Source organism: Echinops telfairi, unplaced genomic scaffold, assembly GCF_000313985.2.
Source record: "Echinops telfairi isolate 266 unplaced genomic scaffold, ASM31398v2 ScPeMD7_1713;HRSCAF=2227, whole genome shotgun sequence".
Lineage (NCBI taxonomy): Eukaryota > Metazoa > Chordata > Mammalia > Afrosoricida > Tenrecidae > Echinops > Echinops telfairi.
Genome location: NW_022105611.1, coordinates 21,368,489 through 21,387,302, shown reverse-complemented (window position 1 = coordinate 21,387,302; position 18,814 = coordinate 21,368,489). Strand labels below are relative to the sequence as shown.

At 50.5% G+C, this 18,814-nt stretch overlaps 1 protein-coding gene across 5 annotated transcripts in view; it reads right to left on the bottom strand.

Annotated features, from left to right (window-relative positions):
* Nucleotides 1–18,814, bottom strand: part of CLPB (caseinolytic mitochondrial matrix peptidase chaperone subunit B) — a 163,153-nt gene that overhangs the window by 10,983 nt on the left and 133,356 nt on the right. For 3 of the 5 annotated variants that reach the window (XM_004708797.4, XM_004708798.4, XM_004708799.4), the window contains 3 exons: nucleotides 14,758–14,872; nucleotides 5,501–5,578; nucleotides 4,317–4,372 (listed from right to left, as the gene is read on the bottom strand). In XM_004708797.4, coding sequence (XP_004708854.2) covers nucleotides 4,317–4,372; nucleotides 5,501–5,578; nucleotides 14,758–14,872 — 249 coding nt within the window. Of the gene's footprint in view, nucleotides 1–4,316; nucleotides 4,373–5,500; nucleotides 5,579–14,757; nucleotides 14,873–14,998; nucleotides 15,089–18,814 lie in introns of all 5 variants that reach the window. The other 2 variants (XM_045293127.1, XM_045293128.1) reach the window with 1 other exon arrangement.

Here is an 18,814-nt window from a genome sequence, read left to right as displayed (position 1 = left end):
TATGTACAAATGTGCTTGACATTTGGATGTAAGGATTGTTATAAGAGCTGTAAGAGTCCCCAATAAAATGATATATTAAAGAGGAAAAAAAAGAATTGTCTTTGGGCGATGTTGAGTTTGACTCTCCTTCCCCTTGTTAAGTCAGAGGAGATCACCCGTGCCACTCCCATACCATTCTTATGCTCCTGTTGCCAATTAAGAGAGACGTTCGCTGAAAAACTTCTCCTGAGAGCGGAGAGAATAGTGTACCAGGACCCTGTTAGGGAAGTAGTTGCATCTAAAATCTGGGCTTATTTTCGTCAGCTATTGATCAGACATTTGATAGTAATAAACTTTGCACTTGAGGTACAGGATGGTAGAAAGAGTCCTGGGATGGAAATCAGGACGGAGCTTCGAGTCCCAGTGCAGTACTGCCTGTTGGGCCTTGGAGAAGTCATTACGGCCAAGTATGGCTGATCCATGTTATCAGACCACAAGGAACATGAGCCAGCAAGAATTTCCCGAGGGTCCCAGGCACTCAGCTAAGAGAAAGACAGACTTCAGGAAGGTGGAAGGGTGGACACAGGAAACTGGGAATCTTGTCTAGAGTGAGGAAAGGGCTGGAAGTCACATATAGATATGTGATTAACAGTAGCTGACAGTGACTGGTGCTTAGTATGTGTTTGGAAATGTTCTAATCAAGCTATAAAAGGGTTTAAAACATGTAAAAGTGTTAGATAAGCACTAGTATTATTCCTACTTTATAGGTGAGGGTGAGAAAACAGTCACAGCTTAAAGTAACTTGCCCAAGGTCACACAAACTTGGCCTTCTGGCGCCTAATCCGTGCTCTTTCCCGCGATGGTTTACTACCTAATATGTTCCCTCTGCCAGTCCACTGGCCCTCAAGCCACTGGCATGTGCAGAGCTCTGAGCTTTGGGTCCAGATCCCATCAGTGCACTCGGATACAGGCGATGGGCTTAAGTGCTCGCTTATATTAAGTGACCTGGGTTTTGGTCCTCGTCTCTGTGATTGGCTTTGTAACTATGGACAAGTCTTTGGGTCTGGTTTTCTTAGCTGGAGTAATTTTTTTTCACATGATCTTAGCTTGAGGTTATCTACAAAAGGACACAAGCAATAATAGTAGTAATGTTCACTGGATGCTTCCTATGTGCCAATAATGGTGTTGAGGATGTTAGATCATTCTCACTTCTTCGCATAGCTTCATAACAATCCAGTGATAGGCGCCAATACTGAACTCATGGTACAGATGACAAAACTGATATAAACAGATTCTGGCCAACTCCACTTAATAGGGTAGAGTTGGGATTCGAACCTAGGCACCTGGAATCGGATTTTATCCTACATCCCCAGTAATCATTCTAACGCTGTCTTTTGGGGTTCTACCAGCCCACTGCATGGTGATTCGTTCTGCTGGGCCCAACATGGTGGTGCCTAAAAACAGACAACAAGGGATTATAGAACATCACTAAGCTTATTTTTCAAGGACTACGAACTCGCTCAATTTGGTAGAAATAATCTAGAGGCCTAAGGAGAGAAGGAAAAAAAAAAGTTCGTAGAGCTGATAAATGAATTATTTTAAAAATGCCTTCTGAGACAGCATGACTTGGAAGTATGTGCGTCTCTTTACCAATAAGCAAATGCAGTACCAGAGAGAAAGAACTAGAATTTAAGTCATCAGACTCCTAGGCCAAGGCGCTGTTCCTCTGGTCGTCATCTTGGGAAGCAGAGTTTAAAAGGGAACTCTTGTTTGGGAAGAACTGTGTGGTACTTTCCACACAGCATTCCCCCATCCCCGGAAGCTTCAGTGACCTTGTTTAGACATCTTAACAGTCCAGGGACTCTCTAGATTTTGAAGGCAGGTCTCAAACATGCTTGCCCCATGGCCAGAAAACGTCTGTGTGAAACAGAACTTCGGCAACGAGCTGGCCCACAGTGGACTGGCTGCTGTTGAGTTGAATCTGACTCACGGGGACCCTTGTGTTACATATTAGAACTGGTCTGTAGGGATTTCTTGGCTGTAATTTTAACAGCTTGCCAGGCCTTTCGAACACAGTACTCCTGGGTGGGTTTGAACTGCCACCTTTTAGGTTAGTTTAGTGCAAACTGTTTGCATCACCTTTGGTACAGGGAGTAGTTCATATGAGCACCAGTGGTGGTTTAAAAATAAACGACATAGCTGGTTGTATTGAGCTTCCCCTACTTATCAGCTCCCTTGTGAAACGAGGCAACTGACAGGTGTACTCTCGCCTCTTAGAGTGAATGTAGCGCGCCGAGCAACCTGAGTGCAGAGGAGGCCCTGTCACTACCGTGCAGGTGAAGGCAGGCACTGAGAAAGGGCAGAGAGACTGGCTTCGGATTCACTTCTTGCCTGAAGAAGCAATCTTGGATCAGCGCTATAAGGCTGAAGGCCTTAGTTTTCCTATCTGAGAAGTGGGTCTAATTTAGCACCCTGCTTCACAGAATGAAATAAAGGAAAGGGGTACTGCTGCAGACAGTACAAAATGAAAAAGAACTGTGAGCCAGGGAGGAGGCATTTCTTGGGGGCTGGAGTCTCAGCAGGTTGCAATGCCTGTTATCTCTCTAGCTGCGCAGGACAACAGCCATGGGCACAGGATTTGATAGTTTCACTTTGAGGTAAGCAGGCAGGGACTGGAGAGGTAAAGTGGCCTGCCGGAGTCAGGAGCAAGCAACCTGGGAAGAATGGCTGGCTGCAAAGCTTTGATCACTCCACTACGCCATGGCTTCAAGAGGCGATGGGGTTGCTTCCTTCTTTCTAGGGGAGGCTTGTACTTAGAGACCCCATCACCGTGCCTCAGGACACCCTGCATCCGTGGGTGTTCCAGCTAAAGCATCACTCTGTTAACGAACCCTCTCCCCTTTCTACACCAGCAAGTCAGAAGATACTTTCCTTCTAGTTCCACACTGTATGAAGACATATTAAGACAGCTTGGATAAGGAGATTATAATTTGTAATTAAATATTAACCTTTCTGACAGTATTAAAATTAAACCACCTAGAATTCTTCATCCCTAATCAGGTGGTTCCTGCCTGTAACTGCATCTTCCCTAATAGTCTTGCTAGTTTATGGCCCTTTCCACAGTGCTAATTGTTTCAATCGCTGCCAACCTGATGAATTGTCTTTAAAGACGCTGCTTTGGTTGGAGCATATTAGTAAGTCATGTGCCGCTTCCTGCCTGCCTGCCTGTCAAGTAGGTCTGCTCTGGGCTTGGTTGAAGCAGAACACAGCCCCCAGCAGAGCCAGGGAGGCTTGAGAGTCCAAGGCCAGTAACTATGGGGGAGGAGGTGAGGCTGGGACCACGAAGGACTAGCCCAGAAGGTCATCAGCTGAGCCGTCTTGTTTCGGGGCTGCCATGCTCTCAGGGAGGTGGCAAGGGAAAAGAGGGAGGAGCCACTGGCTGGCCGAGCCTGAGCCACTCATTACTTCAGCGGGGAGGCTTTTCACAGGCCACAGGCAAAGGAATCTAGGGTCATAGGCATCCTCTGATGGGCGGGGAGGGGCAATGGTGCTGTAGCCTCACCCTTGGAAAGGGTGGTAGGAGAAAGTCTGGCTTGAGCTGGGACATTTTTGCATTCTGTCCAAGGAGTGCTCTCTCTGACAACTTTCCCTCCCTCCCTGTCCATAAAAGCATTTCCTATCAGTCTAGAAAGACAACCTGAGCAGGTCTAGGAAAGCCAGAATGGGAATAAAAAGGGGGTGCGGATAGTCCTCTCCTACACAGAATATATTTCTCCAAGCAATTCAAGGGAGGAGGCCCTGTCACTACCTTACAGGTGAAACGGAAGAAATAATATGTTCAAAAGCTCATGAAGGATGGAGAGAAGGGATAAGATACCAGCTTCTTCTTACTTGTTCCGCCCTATAGGCCGACCCAGGACTCCCTCCTGAGCACAGCCTGAATGCACGGGCAGTAATGGTATATGTTTCCAAACTTGTCCTCCTCTCCAGACCGAGTTCCTCGGTGCAGGGATGGGGTCTTAACTGCGGTTGCATTATCAGAATCTAGTACAATGGCTGCCACAGAGTTGATGCTTGAAACATGTTATAGAGGTGAATGCCACCTGGTTCTCCCAGGAGCCCCAAGAAGCAGACAGGGCAGGGCTATTTCTCATATTTTGTAGATGAAGACACTAGGACACAAAGAGGTAACTTGTCCAAATTCTTAGAATAATTGGTGGCCAAGCTGGGGCCGGAGCTGAGACCTACTTCCTAGTCCAGGGCCCAACTTGTTGACTAGTTATTTTGGATGTAGAGATCCTAATGACCTGCAGATCAGGCTAGGTCCCAGGTCTTACCTTTTTGGCATCTTTGTGCATATATTTGGCGGTCTGCTTGGCCAGCTCTGTTTTGCCTAGCAAGACAGAGGAGAGGAAGTGGGTTAGTCCCAGATGGCTCTCTCTTGCAACTAAAGAATATCAGAAATGCATGGACACGGCGGAAGTAAAATCTTTTATGGATGGGACTGTACAGAGGCTCAGAGAGGGTCAGTGACTCACCTGAAGTAGCCGAGGGATTAATGGTGAAGCTGGGATCAGAATCAAAGTCTATGCTGCATCTGAACTTATTGTGAAGTGGGAAGCAGACTCTTATCATCTACAGTCACTGTGTCCTTGGGGGTCCAAACAAGCCTCACCTCCTTCAGGAGCTCCCTAACTTCCTAGCTCACTGCCCGGTGTCTCTCTGGTCAGCCATGGCCCTGCCAAACAGGGCCTGGGGCCACACGCCACAAAGAGGCTGGAAGGGGGTAAGATAAAGAGCACCTTTCTTTGGTTGCAGCAGCCTTGGGAGCCCAAAGAAATAACAATACTCGGCCGTTTAGTATGCTCAAAACCTTTGGCCACCATTATCTCGTAGGAAGTCAAGTTCTGGACTTGGCCAGGTTGTATCATCTTTGGGATTCTATATCTGAGGAAGAAGTAGGCCCATAAGGATGTTGGGATGGAAGAGGATGGCAGGTGGGGGCGAGGGAGTTGTCTTTGAGGACCCAGAAATGGGATGATAAGAATGCTTCAGACAATCTAGCCCAACCAGCTAGGAAAATATCGACCCCGTTTTATTGCACCTGGCACTAGGCTGACAAGCAGGGGATCTACTTAGCTTCCTGAAGGGCTTCTCCCAGACTGTACTGTACAGGAGTGGAATGGGGAGGCAGTGAAGATGGTTCTATTGTTCCCAAAGGGAGGCAGAATGGCTGAACCAGGGCTAGTGGGCCCTGAAGGGCCTGGTCCCCCAGGGAAATGAGCTCCTTGTACCATAGTTTGCAGAGGGAAGGGCAAAAGCCCAGCTGTTTATGACAAGAATCCAAAAGAGAAGGCCATGGTGGTGATTCTGTAATTTGCAGGCAGGTGTTTTGGGGCCAAATCCAAGCCAGGAGTTGAGTTGGGTTGTGTGACCCTGGCCGCAGCAGCTGGGGCTATCAGGCTTGGGGCGGCCCCTCCCCCTGTCCTCCCTCCCCACGGTCTGATCTGCTCCCACTTACCTATTCCAGATGATCCCAAGAAGAGGAAGACCAGAGGGTGTTCTTCATCGTACCAGCCATTCTCCTTCCTCCGGATTGCTATGGCCAAACACACAAGACGGGGGGCCAGGGAGGGAGGCAGATAAATCAATGACACAAAAGGCAGGATAATTATCACTAAGTATACAATATGTTTTACTGCTCTGCGCCCACTCAAAGTCCTCACTACCATTAGTGCTGCCTAATCTGATTAGCTGGCAAGGCCCCTAGAGACACCTAATCAGGTTAGCATGGATTTGGAAAGCTGCCCAGAGCAGATTTCGGATAAAGTTTTCCAGGATGAGCACTCAGCGTTGCCAGGGAAACTGAAAGGCGGGTGGATAGTGAATGGAGGTGAAGGGGGTGGGGGGCTGGGGAGGGAGAATCCAAGAGGAACTTGAGCTGGGCTGGTTACCCACTTTACCTCCTGTGTGAATAGGAGTAGCAGAAGCTATGGCAGACCCTTGGGGTTCTGGGATGTCAATGCTAGACCCTCCCATTTGGGGAAGCCAAGACCTGCTCCACCATCTGGATCAGGAAGCGGAAATACTGCCACATGCACTTTCTGGAAGCTGATCCCAGGTAGAGCGGAGCACAGGGCAGAGCAGGGGGTATCCACCTGGTTAGCATCTCTGGTCACCATGCTCTCTCTCCAGTGGGGTGTGAGGAGCGGGACTGATCTGCAGCGAGTTCCCGAGGGACTCAGCTCTGCTGCAGGGAGACCCACGTCCTCTTCTTTTAGAGGGAGTATATAATCAAAGGCTATGCATTCAAGCTGAGGAAATTAAGTGGCAAAGTACACAGTGGAAGAGATCAAGTGCAGGAACACTGCTCAAATATAAGAGAAGGAAGTAACAGGGAGGCAGAGCTATATAATACGAATCCTTTATTAAACAAGCAATATGCTAAGCTGCCTTTTCCACATTACCAAGCAATGATGTCCTTCTCCGGGGACTGGTCTCTCTTGACAATAGGTCCAAAGTATGTAAAACAAAGTCTTGCCATCCTCGCAGCAATGAGGTCGGCAAAGGAATAACTGTGAGGATGGCGCAGGACCACGCATTTTGTTCTATTGTGCATAGCCCCTGTGGGTCATAGTTGACTCGATGGCACCTAACAACAGTGTGCTAAGCTAGAGCCCTAGTGGCACAACGTGTTAAGCATTGGGCTGCTAAACACAAAACGGGCAGTTCAAACCCAGCAGCTGCTCTGCAGAAGAAAGATGAGGCTATCTGCTCCCATATACATTTGCACCCACAAACGCCCCGTGGAGCAGTTCTCCTCTGCCCCTCGGCTGAGACGAGTAGAACCAACTGGACGGCTAAGCACAAATGGAGGCTTCCACCTTCTTATTTACCCGAGACCCAGCTCACACTCAGAGAGGACGGCACTATTCTCAAATCATTACGGAGCAGGAAACTCGCCCAAGTCACACGAGTGGATGGTACGGTCACTTCTCTCTAGAAGCCTATCTTCTTTTTCTTTTATTTCTCAAGGAGTTTTATAGCACGAGATCTCTTGACAGTGTTAAAAAGCAAACACGTCATCTTGAGGGTTACAGTGCACCTGACCTAAAGTGGTATTTTCTTTCTTTTTAAAAAAAAAATCATTTTACTGGGGGCTCATACAACTCATCACAATCTATCCATCCATCCATCCATCCATCCATCCATGTGTCAAGCACATTTGTACATTTGTTGCCATCATCATTCTCAAAACATATTCTTTCTACTTGAGCCCTTGGTATCAGCTCCTCATGTTGTGTAAGGAGTCCTGATGGTGTAGTCGGTAAGGACTGGGCTGCTAACCATAAGGCCAACAGTTTGAACCAACCCGCCACCACACCAGAGAAAGATAGGGGTCTTTCCCATAAAAATCTATAGCCTTGGAAACCCAATGAGACAGTCCTCTTTCTTTTCCTACAGTCTCGCCATGAGTGGGGATCGACTCAATGGCAATGGTTTGGTTGGGGTTTTATGGCTGCTAATAAAAAAGAGAGAGCATCAATTTGGGTTGCATTCACAAAACTGTGGAGACAGAGCACTGCACAAAGTCTAAGTACGTCTGCAGATGGAGCAGCATGAATGTTGGGGGGCGGGGGGACTAGCCAAGGGACCTATGTCAAAGGAGAAGTGGGCTCAGAAATCAAATCCGTCCAGAAAGCTCACAGTGGTAGAGATGTGTCTGCTTTTCTCGACGTGTTGAGATCCCAAAGGAGATATGCAGAGGTCAGAGAAGGCTTTCGGAAGAAAAAGGCTGGGCAAGTGGCCAGCACGACAGAGGTGGAGAGGCAGGCATGAGTGGACAGTGGAGGTGAGTGCTGTCAGATTAGGCAGACCTTGGAGACCCGCCTTAGGAGTTCAGCCTGTGTTTGTGCTCTTTTTCACTTTGACCTCTAGTCGACATTCCGAGAATGAGACTTCTGAGACTCCTGAAAGGAGCTTGAGAAAATACTCAACTCCCTCTCCTGGGCTAGCACCCAGATCTTCTCCACGCTCTCTAGACCAGGACTAGCGGGGAGCCCACTGGACCCACCTGGGATGGAGAGGGAGAAGTGAAAATCTGGCTGAAGGGAAAGTGCCTGGCATACGCACAGAGGAAAGGGGAGGAGGAGGTACCATAAAATGGTAGAGGCTAGACTTTGATGGACAGTTCTATTGTGTGTGCGGATGTGTGAATATGTGGTCCAAAAGGTGGCTGAATCGAGAATCTCAGCTACGAAGCAGCTGGGTGTGAGCTAGCTTTCGGCTTCAGGGGGTGTCTGGAGAGGTGGAGGTACCCAGGTACCAGCTAGACAGGCAACCGGGAGAGATGGGGTTCCTCAGGAGGTCATGTACTTGAGGTTCTGTGCAATACAAAAAACGGCCACGGAGGCTGTGGAACTGGATTATGCCTGGGGCCATCTTCTCCCGACTCTGGTCTAATAATGCACCTGGGAGAGAGCTCTTTATAATGCCAGGCAGGACTCACTACGCAGCTGTCTCCGGTCAATTCTGCCAGACCCAGGGCATGAGTCTGGGGTGGGCTTGATATGGGGCCCCTATGAAACAGGCAAATTGCCAACCATTAAACAATTACAACTCTGGATATTTCTAATAATATCTGAAGAGAAAAAAGGTCACACAAATGGAGTCCGACAGAGTGAAAAATGGAAGCAGCTCAGAGGGGCTGGGCAAAGGAGGATCTCCGTATGGATGACTGGCAAGGTGGCTGGGGACCAAGGCTGGGAGCCCCGAGGGTCCTGCTCAGGGGCCAGGGTGGAGGGCGGTACAGACAGAGACCTGGAGGCTCCATCTGGGATGTGGCTACAGGCACTGCCATTCTTAAAGTGGCCCAGGAAACACAGCACCTTACTCTCCTAACCCTTTACAAGCCACAAAGATCTTCTGTAGACTTAATTTCACTTGAGCCTGTGAGGCAGGCAGGGCCAAGAAGTGGATTCCCATTTTACAGATGCGGAGTAGGCTATCTGATCAAAGTTTTCGAGCTGAGCTTTGATCCCAACTTTAGCTGACTCTTGAGCCCACACTAGTGCTTCAGGAATTAGAGAAAGGAGTCAGCTCTCTCTTACCACACCCTGGCCTTGTCCAGACACAGTCTTTCTGGGGTCTCACAACCTGGCCTGCCCAGTCTTTCAACACGTGGCCCCAGAGATCCTGTCCCCTGACCCTCTGCTGACTGCCACTCTGAAGGTCCTCTAAGTGGGCAGCTCTGCTCCCTTTCTGGGCTGGCCTCACCTCTGCAAGCTCCACATGGGCTCCTTTGTCTCCTGAAATGCTGTGCCAGTGCCAGTGCCCACCTGGTGTGGGTCCTGCCCTTCCCATCATGCTTTCTCCTGGCCATGTCTAGCTTGGCTAGACCATCTGAAAACTCACCTGCAACAACTCTGATAACCCCACTACAGCACACCTACCACCACTTCTTTAACCCCGGAGTCTGGGTTCTCTGGGATGGGCTCATCTGCCAGGCACAACAGTGGAGAGGGTAAGAGTTAAAAGGATCTAGGTTAAAGTCCTGGCTCTGCCACTCACTAATTGACCGACTTAATTCATCAGAGCCTCAGTTTCTACATGGAATTAATGGGAACGGTCATGCATTTCGAGTCATCCCTATCCATAGAGGAAACGAATTAATGGAGATGAGAGTGGGATAAGAAGAGTTAAAACAGTAGTAACAGCAGCAGCCCTTAGACTGATACTTTACGCCTCTCCATTCTTATCATAATTGTGAGATGTGTGCGTGACCCCCACTTTATAGAGGAGGACGTTGAGGTCCAGTGAGGGGCAGGGTAAGGGGTTTCATCTGCCTCTGCCCTCCTACTGGGGGGAGGTGTGCTCTGAACTGCAATGGCGTTCCACGGAAGCAAGTGCGTTGGCATTCTACTTCCGCAGGCGCCCCTCAGACTAGCCGGACAGTGGTTCAGTGCGTGCTGGCCACACGAGTTCACGCTTGGTGCTTGGGCACCACGAAGGGGAGAGGACGGTCTGAAACTCTCCTTGACACAGAAGATCGGGACCTGGGTTCAAGGATTCTGTCTCCCTCCGGCTGCTTACTTCTGCCCTTGGGTGGAGAAGGCTTCTTCTTTCTTCTTAAACTCCTCTCTGGAAACCCTTAAGCATCTGTCCGGCAAACAGGGTCTGTGCCAGGTGCTGGCGAACCCACAAAGAGGTCAAAAACAAGGTTTGTGCTTCACAGAAAAAGCTGCTCTGAAAGCTGTGAGTTCCAAAAGGAGAGAGGGGTGGGAGGAGACATTTGTGCCTGACTGACAGTGGCTCTGAAGGCCGAGGGAGACTGACAGGCAGTCAAAGGCATGGCGGGACATTCCAAGAAGAAAGATCTCCTTCCTGTGTTCAGCTCAGGGCTCTGTGGCGGGCCGACCCACTCTTCTAGAAAAGTCCGCATCATCTAGTGTGAGTTTTTTCTTTACCTAACATGTTTGTCCCGTGACTGTGGCATCGTCCAGGGGACCAGCCCTTCCCAGGTGGAAGGAACACAGCAAGTGCTCACCAGGGAGCTACTCTCTATGTGGGTCTCGATGCGCCGAGTCTGGTGGACCTGGGAGAATGGTTCTTTTCTTACGTTGCAAGGATTATTCTTTCAGTGGCAAAGTATTGCAACTGAGTAGTTGACCCGTCAAAAACGCTGAAGAGAGCTTCCCTCAGCTCCCCCATTGTGCTTGTGTGTATGTGTATTGCGGGCAGAAGTCACCTGCAGTCAGAGCGACACCCCTCCAGAGAGAGGCTGAGAAGAGACTCTGGGAAAAATGTCAAAATGAGCTCGGCCTTCATTCACTCTAGTTCAGCATCATTTTATACACCCATGTGCCCAACCTGAGAAGCCAACTGAATGAGAGGGAGTTCCTAAGCTCTGCGGGAGACAGGCATTCAAACATGGAAGCTAACTGTGCGGTGAGTGCAGTGTCGATGAGGCCCGGAGAAAGGGTCCTGAATCCGTGGAGGACGAGGGCAGGCTTCCTAGAGAAGGCCCAGGCTGCAAAGGGAAGAGTAGGGCAGTCCAGGTACCAAGATAGGGAAGCCAGGAACCGCATGGCATGTGGGTGGGAAAGTAAGCAGTTTCGTAGGCTAGTCCCGCCACCCCACAACTCACAGACCAGAAACCAGGGCTCAAAGGAAGGGTCGAGAGAGGTGCAGGACTTGGGGAGAAAGACCTGTTTGGGACTAGTCAGAGAGGGAAGTGAAGCAGGAGGCAGGATGGTGTACACATTGTAGAGGCCAGCAGGTGCAGTGGCTGAGCTGCCGAGGGAATAAACAGGCTTCAGAACCAGCTGGGACCTGGTGGGATGGGTGTTGGGGACAGTTCTCTTGGCTTTTGGGACAGTGCGAACACCAGGGAAGTTGCCAGGTGTATGTGCTGACATGGTGCCCAGGATGGCTTCTTGGAGCAGGTTTGGAGATGGCCTGTCCACGTAAGGGGTCAAAGGTCACACAGTATGTTTCAAGAATGAACTCTCAGTTTCTCATACTCCCAGTAGGAGTGTGAGCTGCTAAAGATGTTCACAGATGGACAAGTGGCCACAGCAAATCTGTTTAATTGACTGACTGCACTAAGTATCTACTCTGAGCAATGTGCACTGCCAGGAGCTGGGAAAACAAAAATAATTTTTGTGGATGGGAGCAGACTCTAGCTCTGAAGGTGCTGACTAGGACTCTGGGTTCTGAAGGTGCTGCTGCCTTTCTGAGGAGGCTGCTGAGCTCCCAGGTCAGCTGCCAGGGCAGGCTCCTCCCTACTGCCCGTGACCAACAGCAGGTCTGGATTCTGGAAGGAGTGCCTCACTTTCGATGCCAAGGCTCTGGTTGTGGCTCCAGGACCTCGCAGAGCAGGGAGGCCACGGGACCCGGGCTGTGGGGTTTGGGTGCTTTATCCCCTCCATTTGTAAGGCGGTAACTGAGCGCCAGCCTTGCTGAGAAGCCCTGCAGCTGGGGATCACACTGATAAATTCACTGTATTACTTTGCACAAATCAATATCCCAGCACTTACCAGGGGTTGATGTGACCGAAATTGGTTTCAGCCAATTCGTGAGGGTAATAAATGGCCATTTATCAAATCAATTCATTCTGCGGCACTTCTCTGGCTGCCCATCCTCATGGCACCCATGGGGTGCCAGGCTCCAGCCCGCCAGCCTGTATGTGACATGAGCCGAGAGGTCTCACGGAGGCCTGGCCTTCCCTCTCCATCGCCTCACGTTCCTGGCCCCACTTCCGTTTTGAGCTCCTGAGGTACTGCTGGCTTCCTCAAATGTTTCCTCATTCCCCAGCCCACCCGGCTGCCACATTCCTTGATGCGTGGGCCCAGAAGCCTCCGAGAGCTGGTCACAGAGAACGGACATGGCTCCGAGCACAGCGTGATCACTAACTGCCAGGTCTCTCCACAGGGAGGGTGCATAGTTACCTTCGTGCAAACGGAGGTAACCAACAATAACACTACAGCTCAGGGCCCAAGGCTTCTGTCCTGTAAGGATGCCTGGAGTCACTGTAGGGTCAGCCTGCATACCAAGGGCAAGGAGCCCGGTCTTCCCAGGAAGTCATTTCCTCTGGCCCGAGGCAGAGTTCAGCGACAGAATGGAAGCTCTGGGTAGAAAGCAGCAAGTAGGACAGACACTCTGAGAGCCCTTAGGAAGAAGCCATGGGAACATCTACTCTGGCTCTGGGTCCCTGGCAAGGATGGACAGGTGGGTGATACACTCAGAGATCAGTGTAAGACCTGGAATGAAGGCTCAGCCTCAGGTTGAAGGACGTAACTGAGGGCTTGATCTAAAGAGTCCAACTCTAGACTGTACGGATCTTGAGGGCAGGGGCCTGGTTTTAGTCACTGCTGTCTGGTATACACTGTAAAGAGCATGTGCTAGATAGTGAAGGTCCCAGGTTTACATAGCTCAGCAAAGCTAAGTGACTGTCTCAAGCGACACAACTAGTAAGCGGCAGACATGCTGACTGAGCTCACATTGGCCCAATTCCTTCCCTCTCAATGTCCTTCTCCAGGGCCTATTTCTGGGGAGCTTCCTGTCTTCTGGGCTTGAGGAGCCGGTGAGAAGTCGGTAAGATGGGAGCCTGCAGCCTGCTGGGCAAAGACCTGTGCCAGGGCCTGGGGGAAATCCTATCAAGCCTGGCCCGTGTGGACATCACTCCAGCAGACACTTTCTGAGACCTCCATCCAGGTCATCTGTCTCACCCATTGGCTCCTCCTTCTCACTCTTCAACCCAAGAGGGCTCTCAGTCTCCCCCTCCTTCTACCTCACACTAGGCCACTGTAAAGGAATAAGGGTTCCCAATTCCTAGGTGGACTCCCTCCTGGGAACCCACCTCCTGGGTTGTCTCACGTGGTTTGGCCTAAGCAGTAGGACTTTGAACATTAAAACAAATCAAAACAAGACAACACTCTCCCCAGCTCCTGTGTGTGCCCGCAGGCAGCCTGTGACCTCTAGCTGGCCAGGTAGCCCTGCAACCAAAGGAGCGAGGGGTCAGGCCTCTGGGGAGGGCTCACTCCCAAGTGCATGCTACTGGTGTGTGCAGATAATGCAAGTTCAGCTGGGTCAGTGTGTGACAAGTGCAGTCGCCTTCACGTTTCAGTTAGTCTTCTGTTCTTCTAATTCTAGTTATACCCTAAAGCCGACACACCATCCCCAAGTGTCCCAGAAGTGCAAGCCAGTTTCAGCCTGGTGGTCCCTTGTATCCGAGAGCGGAATCCAGCACTAACAGACTAGCTAGTGGGCAACACCTTGGAGAAAAGTGGTGAGAACATATGAAGGGGACTCACTAAGACACCTTGGGGGAGTATTTTTCTTTCTTTTTCTTTTATTAAATACTTTTATTGGGGGCTCTTACATCGCTTATCACAATCCATACATCCATCCATTGAAGGGGAGTGTTTTTCAAAATCCAGGGAGCTCAATCTCCGGAGGGTGTATTAATGCGTACTACTGAGCCTCACGCTGGCGTTTGATTCCACAGGGCTGGGGCGAGGCCCAAGCTTCTGCAAGTCTAACAAGTTTCCAGAAGATGTGGATGCTACAGGTCTGAGTCCCACTGCCTCTGGGTGAGCCCTGTGTAAGACTGGTGCTGGTTCCTCTTCCCTCCCTGTACCCTCACAGGGAGCCATGCACCGGAGTCAAGCTCTAGGTATCAATCCGGTGGGCTGTGCCTGGGAAGGAGGGCCATTAGACTGGGCATTCCACTGGAGTCTGGCTCCCGTGGGACATGACAACTTCAGGGATGGAAAGAGGCCCTCATGAGTCACTCAAGGTGTTTCTCCCCAAACGAGGCTTGCTGCTGACAAACGATACCGAAGAGTCCTAGCCAGGAGACAGAAGACACGAGTTCTAGTTCAGCTGCTGCCTTGCTGCGGACCCTGGGCAAACTACCCCTGCTCCTGGGGGCTGTGTTCCCACCAAAAAGTGGCTAGTAGGCCACTTGAAGAACTAAATTCTAAGCACTGTAGGGCAGCCGTGAGCAAACTACTTCAGTGCTGTGGGTCTCCGTTCCCTCACCTGTAAAATGGGGACTTAACGGTACTGACCTCATGGAGTTGTGTTGCGACTGAATGACACACCTTATGTGAGGAGCTTATATCAATGCCCGACACACACACAACGTTCTTAGCAAATGCTAACTTTGACTATCATTAACCATTTCCTTCCACTGTTTGGACATCTTGTGACAGAAGATCTGAGGCCGCATGCCCCCTGTCCATTTTGGGGCTGGCCAGGGTCCCACATACTCACCAGCACCCACAGTGGCGATGGCGTTTTCTTGGCCGATGATGTGTTCTTTCAGCCGCTGCTCCAGAGGGAAGCGGCGGCGTTCCTCCGCCTCTCGCTTCCGCTGCTTCTCCTGGTACTATGGGGACAAAGGGATGGTGGCTCAGGAGCTCTGGGTGGTGTGGACCCTCGTTTCATTCCACCCACCAAGCAGGAGAGAAAAACAGGCCTGGATTTCCGGGGGTGCCCACTGTTTAAGTCTCACCATTGAGCATGGGAGTTGACCCAGTCCCGCCAACTCTCCGTCTTCATGGCCTTCCGAGCTGAGGCCACTGCTCAGGGGTCTCGGCCCACCCTGTTAAAGTGCTAGTAAGATAAGTACTGCTAGTAGATTAACCCTTGGCCCTGAAGTCCGACCAGAGCCCTGGGCTCCTAGCTTTGCCACTCATAAGATATGACCAAACAAGTTATTTCACCTTTGTTTCACTGTCTGTACTTTGGGGATTAAACATAATTAGGTATGATGTAACTACATCATTTTGGCATACCGTAAGTGCTTAACAAATATAAGTTCCTTTCCCCTGTCGCTTTTTAAAAATACTTGATTTCTCACAGCAAACTATACACCAACCCCCTCCTTTGGATCCGTACAATTTAGTGGCACTGACTACCCAGAGTCAGTGCCCTCTTAATCCCCAATCTCATCTTTCGAGTGGCTGTTGTCAGTGTGATCCCACACACTTCAGAGAGCACGGTGCTCCAGGTAGAGGTTCTCTACCAGTTTAGCTCAACTAGCAGCTAACCGATCAATTACACACTGTGTGCTACTGTGTGCAAGGCCATGCTGGCAGGGTGGGGCTGCGCCCCAGCCCTGGGAGGTTCCGGTCGAGGCGGAGCAAGGTTGGCGAGCGTGGGTGCCGGGCTTGGCCTACACCAGGAGAAGCACGGCGAGAAGGCCTGAGCTTGGTAGGCCCTGAGAGGGGAGACAGGAGAGACGGGCCTTATCCTCAGGGAGTGCAAAGGTGGGCAGGGGAGGCAGGGACTGGGCTAGGGCTCTGAAGGGGTTCGGTCCATCCTGAGCACCCTCTTTACATCCCACATCTACTGAATCAGAATCTACAGTTTAACGAGACCTCCAGGTGACTCTTGTGTTACAAAGGTAGATTCTGACTGAATATTACCTAGGGAGGAGAAGCACATTTTCAGGTGAGGTGAGGATGTGAGGTTTTAATCTGTACACGAATACCATACATACTCGAGTATAAGTCGACCCGAGTATCAGCCAAGGCACCCAATTTTACCACAAAAACTGCATAAAAAATGTGCTGAAAAACTCAGCTTATACACGAGTCTATACGGTACTTCTCTTGGGAGAATCACGTTTTCACCTCATGACTCCACCACATGCCGCCTATGTGGAGCGGTGTGTGAGTCTCTCCCTGAGGGCAGGCACTGTCTGCTATCCACAACTTCCCAGCGCTGGTCCCGGCACAGTGGAGGCAGCAGGTCACAAGAGGGAGAATGAATAGCTGTATTGGGTGGTGTCTGAGTACAGAGAAAAACAAAACCAACCCCCAAACTCGCTGTTACACCAAGTTAGTATCGACTCAGGGAAGAATGAATAGTGAGTCGGATTTTCTGTGGACGAGGGTCTTGAAGCAGCTGGAAGTGCGCTCGGTGGGAGGGAGTCCCACTCCAGGTGGGACTACCTGGAGAGGGCCAGGAAGGGTGAGAGAGTGAGCCTAAGGGTCAAGGGCTGATGGAGGCTCGAGGAGGCAGGGCGAGTCTGGGTCTTCCAGAGGCTTCTTTCCGCTAAGACCCCTGTGACACAGACATTCTTTTAGAACGACAGCGACCAGGTAGCGCCCTGTCAGGAAAGTTGTGGTTGCAGATTGCTCTTGCGGGCAGAGTGGATGAAAAATACCTGCTGCTTGGGCAGTGTTTTCCTGTTACGGTAGTGACCTTGACAGAAGTTAAAAAAAATAAATAGCAAACAATCCAATTTTGGCTGTTGCCATCAGTCTGTAACTGAAAGCTCCCATCAGTCCTGGGGTTTCATATGGAGCAATAATTCGGCGCTGATCCCAGCGGAGCACCGCTTGCCGCTTGGAATCCAGAGTGTCACTATACAGCTCCCTCAGGCGCCACATACATCACCTGGCTCTGACGACTCCAGCCATATATCTGCCTCCTCCTCCTCCTCCCTGCCCACCCAGCCGCTCTCAGCACTCGGGCCCACTGGGCTGCGAGAGCCACATGTACCAGAGGTGTGGTGCTGACTGGAGGCCTAATCAACGTGCGTGAGCTGGAAGGCAGGAAAGGGGTGGGAAGGGGCAGGGGCTGGCAGCTGACAGTTTGTTGGGCCATTCTTCTTCACGTGCCTTCATAGATGGGTCTCAGAGTGCGCCCATTTCTAGGCCTCTGCTCATACTGCTCCCCTGTTGCACAAGTTTCCGATGGTCCTCGCTGGCTCCAGGTGCCCTCAGCTTACATGTCCTGTTGTCGGAGAAGCCCCTTGTAAGGCTTTGTGCCTGCCCTGATTCAAGACCTCCTTGAGCTTACTGTCGCTGCCCACATGTCGCTCCTCCCTCACAGACCACGGTTTAGGCATGCCTGTCCCTCCAGCACCCGGCCCATGATCTGACTCCCAAGACTCAATGCACATTGCCAACTGAATGGAGCTAACAGCCTTCCTGGAATAGCTAGCTGCTCTATGCCCTGCACTTTCTACACACGACCTCATTTAATTCCTAAGTCATTGCCCACCTGAAGTCTGGCTCCTCTTTTGGCTTACAGAGAAGACAGGTGGTACGGCAGAGACATCAGAACCAGGTAAAGACAACCTTGAGTTGAAGCTTCATCTCATCTACTTGAGAGCTAGATAACACGGGGTGGGGAGATTGATTTGCCTCCCCGAGTCTTGTTATTCTTAAGTGCCATTGAAACGGTTCCGACTCACAGTGACCTTATGCACAACAGAACGAAACACTGTCTGAACCGGTGCCATCCGCACGATTGGTGCTCCGTTGTGAGCCCATCGCTGCAGCCACTGTGTCAGTCCATCTCCCTGAGGCCTTCTCCTAGGATCTCCTCCTTCACGGACCTCTGGGTTACCAAGCATGACACTCTTTTCCAGAGACTGGCCTCTGGAGACAAATCTTGCCATCCTTGCTTCTCAGGAGCATTCTGGCTATACTTCCTCAAAGGTGGATTTGTTTGTTTTTTTGGCAGTTGATGACACTTTCAATATGCTTTGTCAGTATCACAATTCAAATGCATCAATTCTGCTTCGGTCTTAAACCTATTCACTGTCCAACTTTTACATGTATAGGAGGTGACTGAAAATTCCATGGCTTGGGTCATGACTTAGTCTTCAAAGTGACATCCTTGCTCTTTAACACTTTAGAGAGGCGCTGTGCAGCAAATTTGCCCAATGTAATGCGTCATTTGGTAGCTCGCCTACTGTTTCCTCATTTGTAACACAGGATAATACTCACACCTATCCTAAAGGATCCTTGTAGGAGGTTGGACAGAATTAAATGAGATATTTTAAAAGTACTTGGGAGAGTCTCTGGCATACAGCAAGGCATATGTGTAGAATAAATAGTAGTTGGGTAAAAATGAGGAGGGGGGATAGAAAGAAAAAGACATGGGTAGTGGGGTAGAAGGGCACTAACTCATCCAAGGGGAGTGTATTGTTTATATCTCCACAGGGAAAGAGGGACAAGACTTCAGCCTGGTGCTCTGAGACGTGAATGCAATATACTGGCATGAAGCAGGGAACCAACAGAGAGGTTTGAAGGGCCAGCCCAAATCCCAACTACGTGGATATCATCCTCACTCCCCGCAGAAGAGTTCATTTCAGAGAACAGCACTGAAGCTACAGCTCAGGGAGAGGGACATGTCTGATCAGAGCACACAGGAGCAAGGGAAGTGGGGGAGAGAGAGTGGAGCACATCCTGGCCCACCAAGCTTTGAGGACAATATTCCTGCTCAGAGCAGCCAAAGCACAGAGAGGACCATAGGGCCAGCCCCACTACGAGACATGAGGTCCATTACTGACCCATAGTGCTACGGGGGA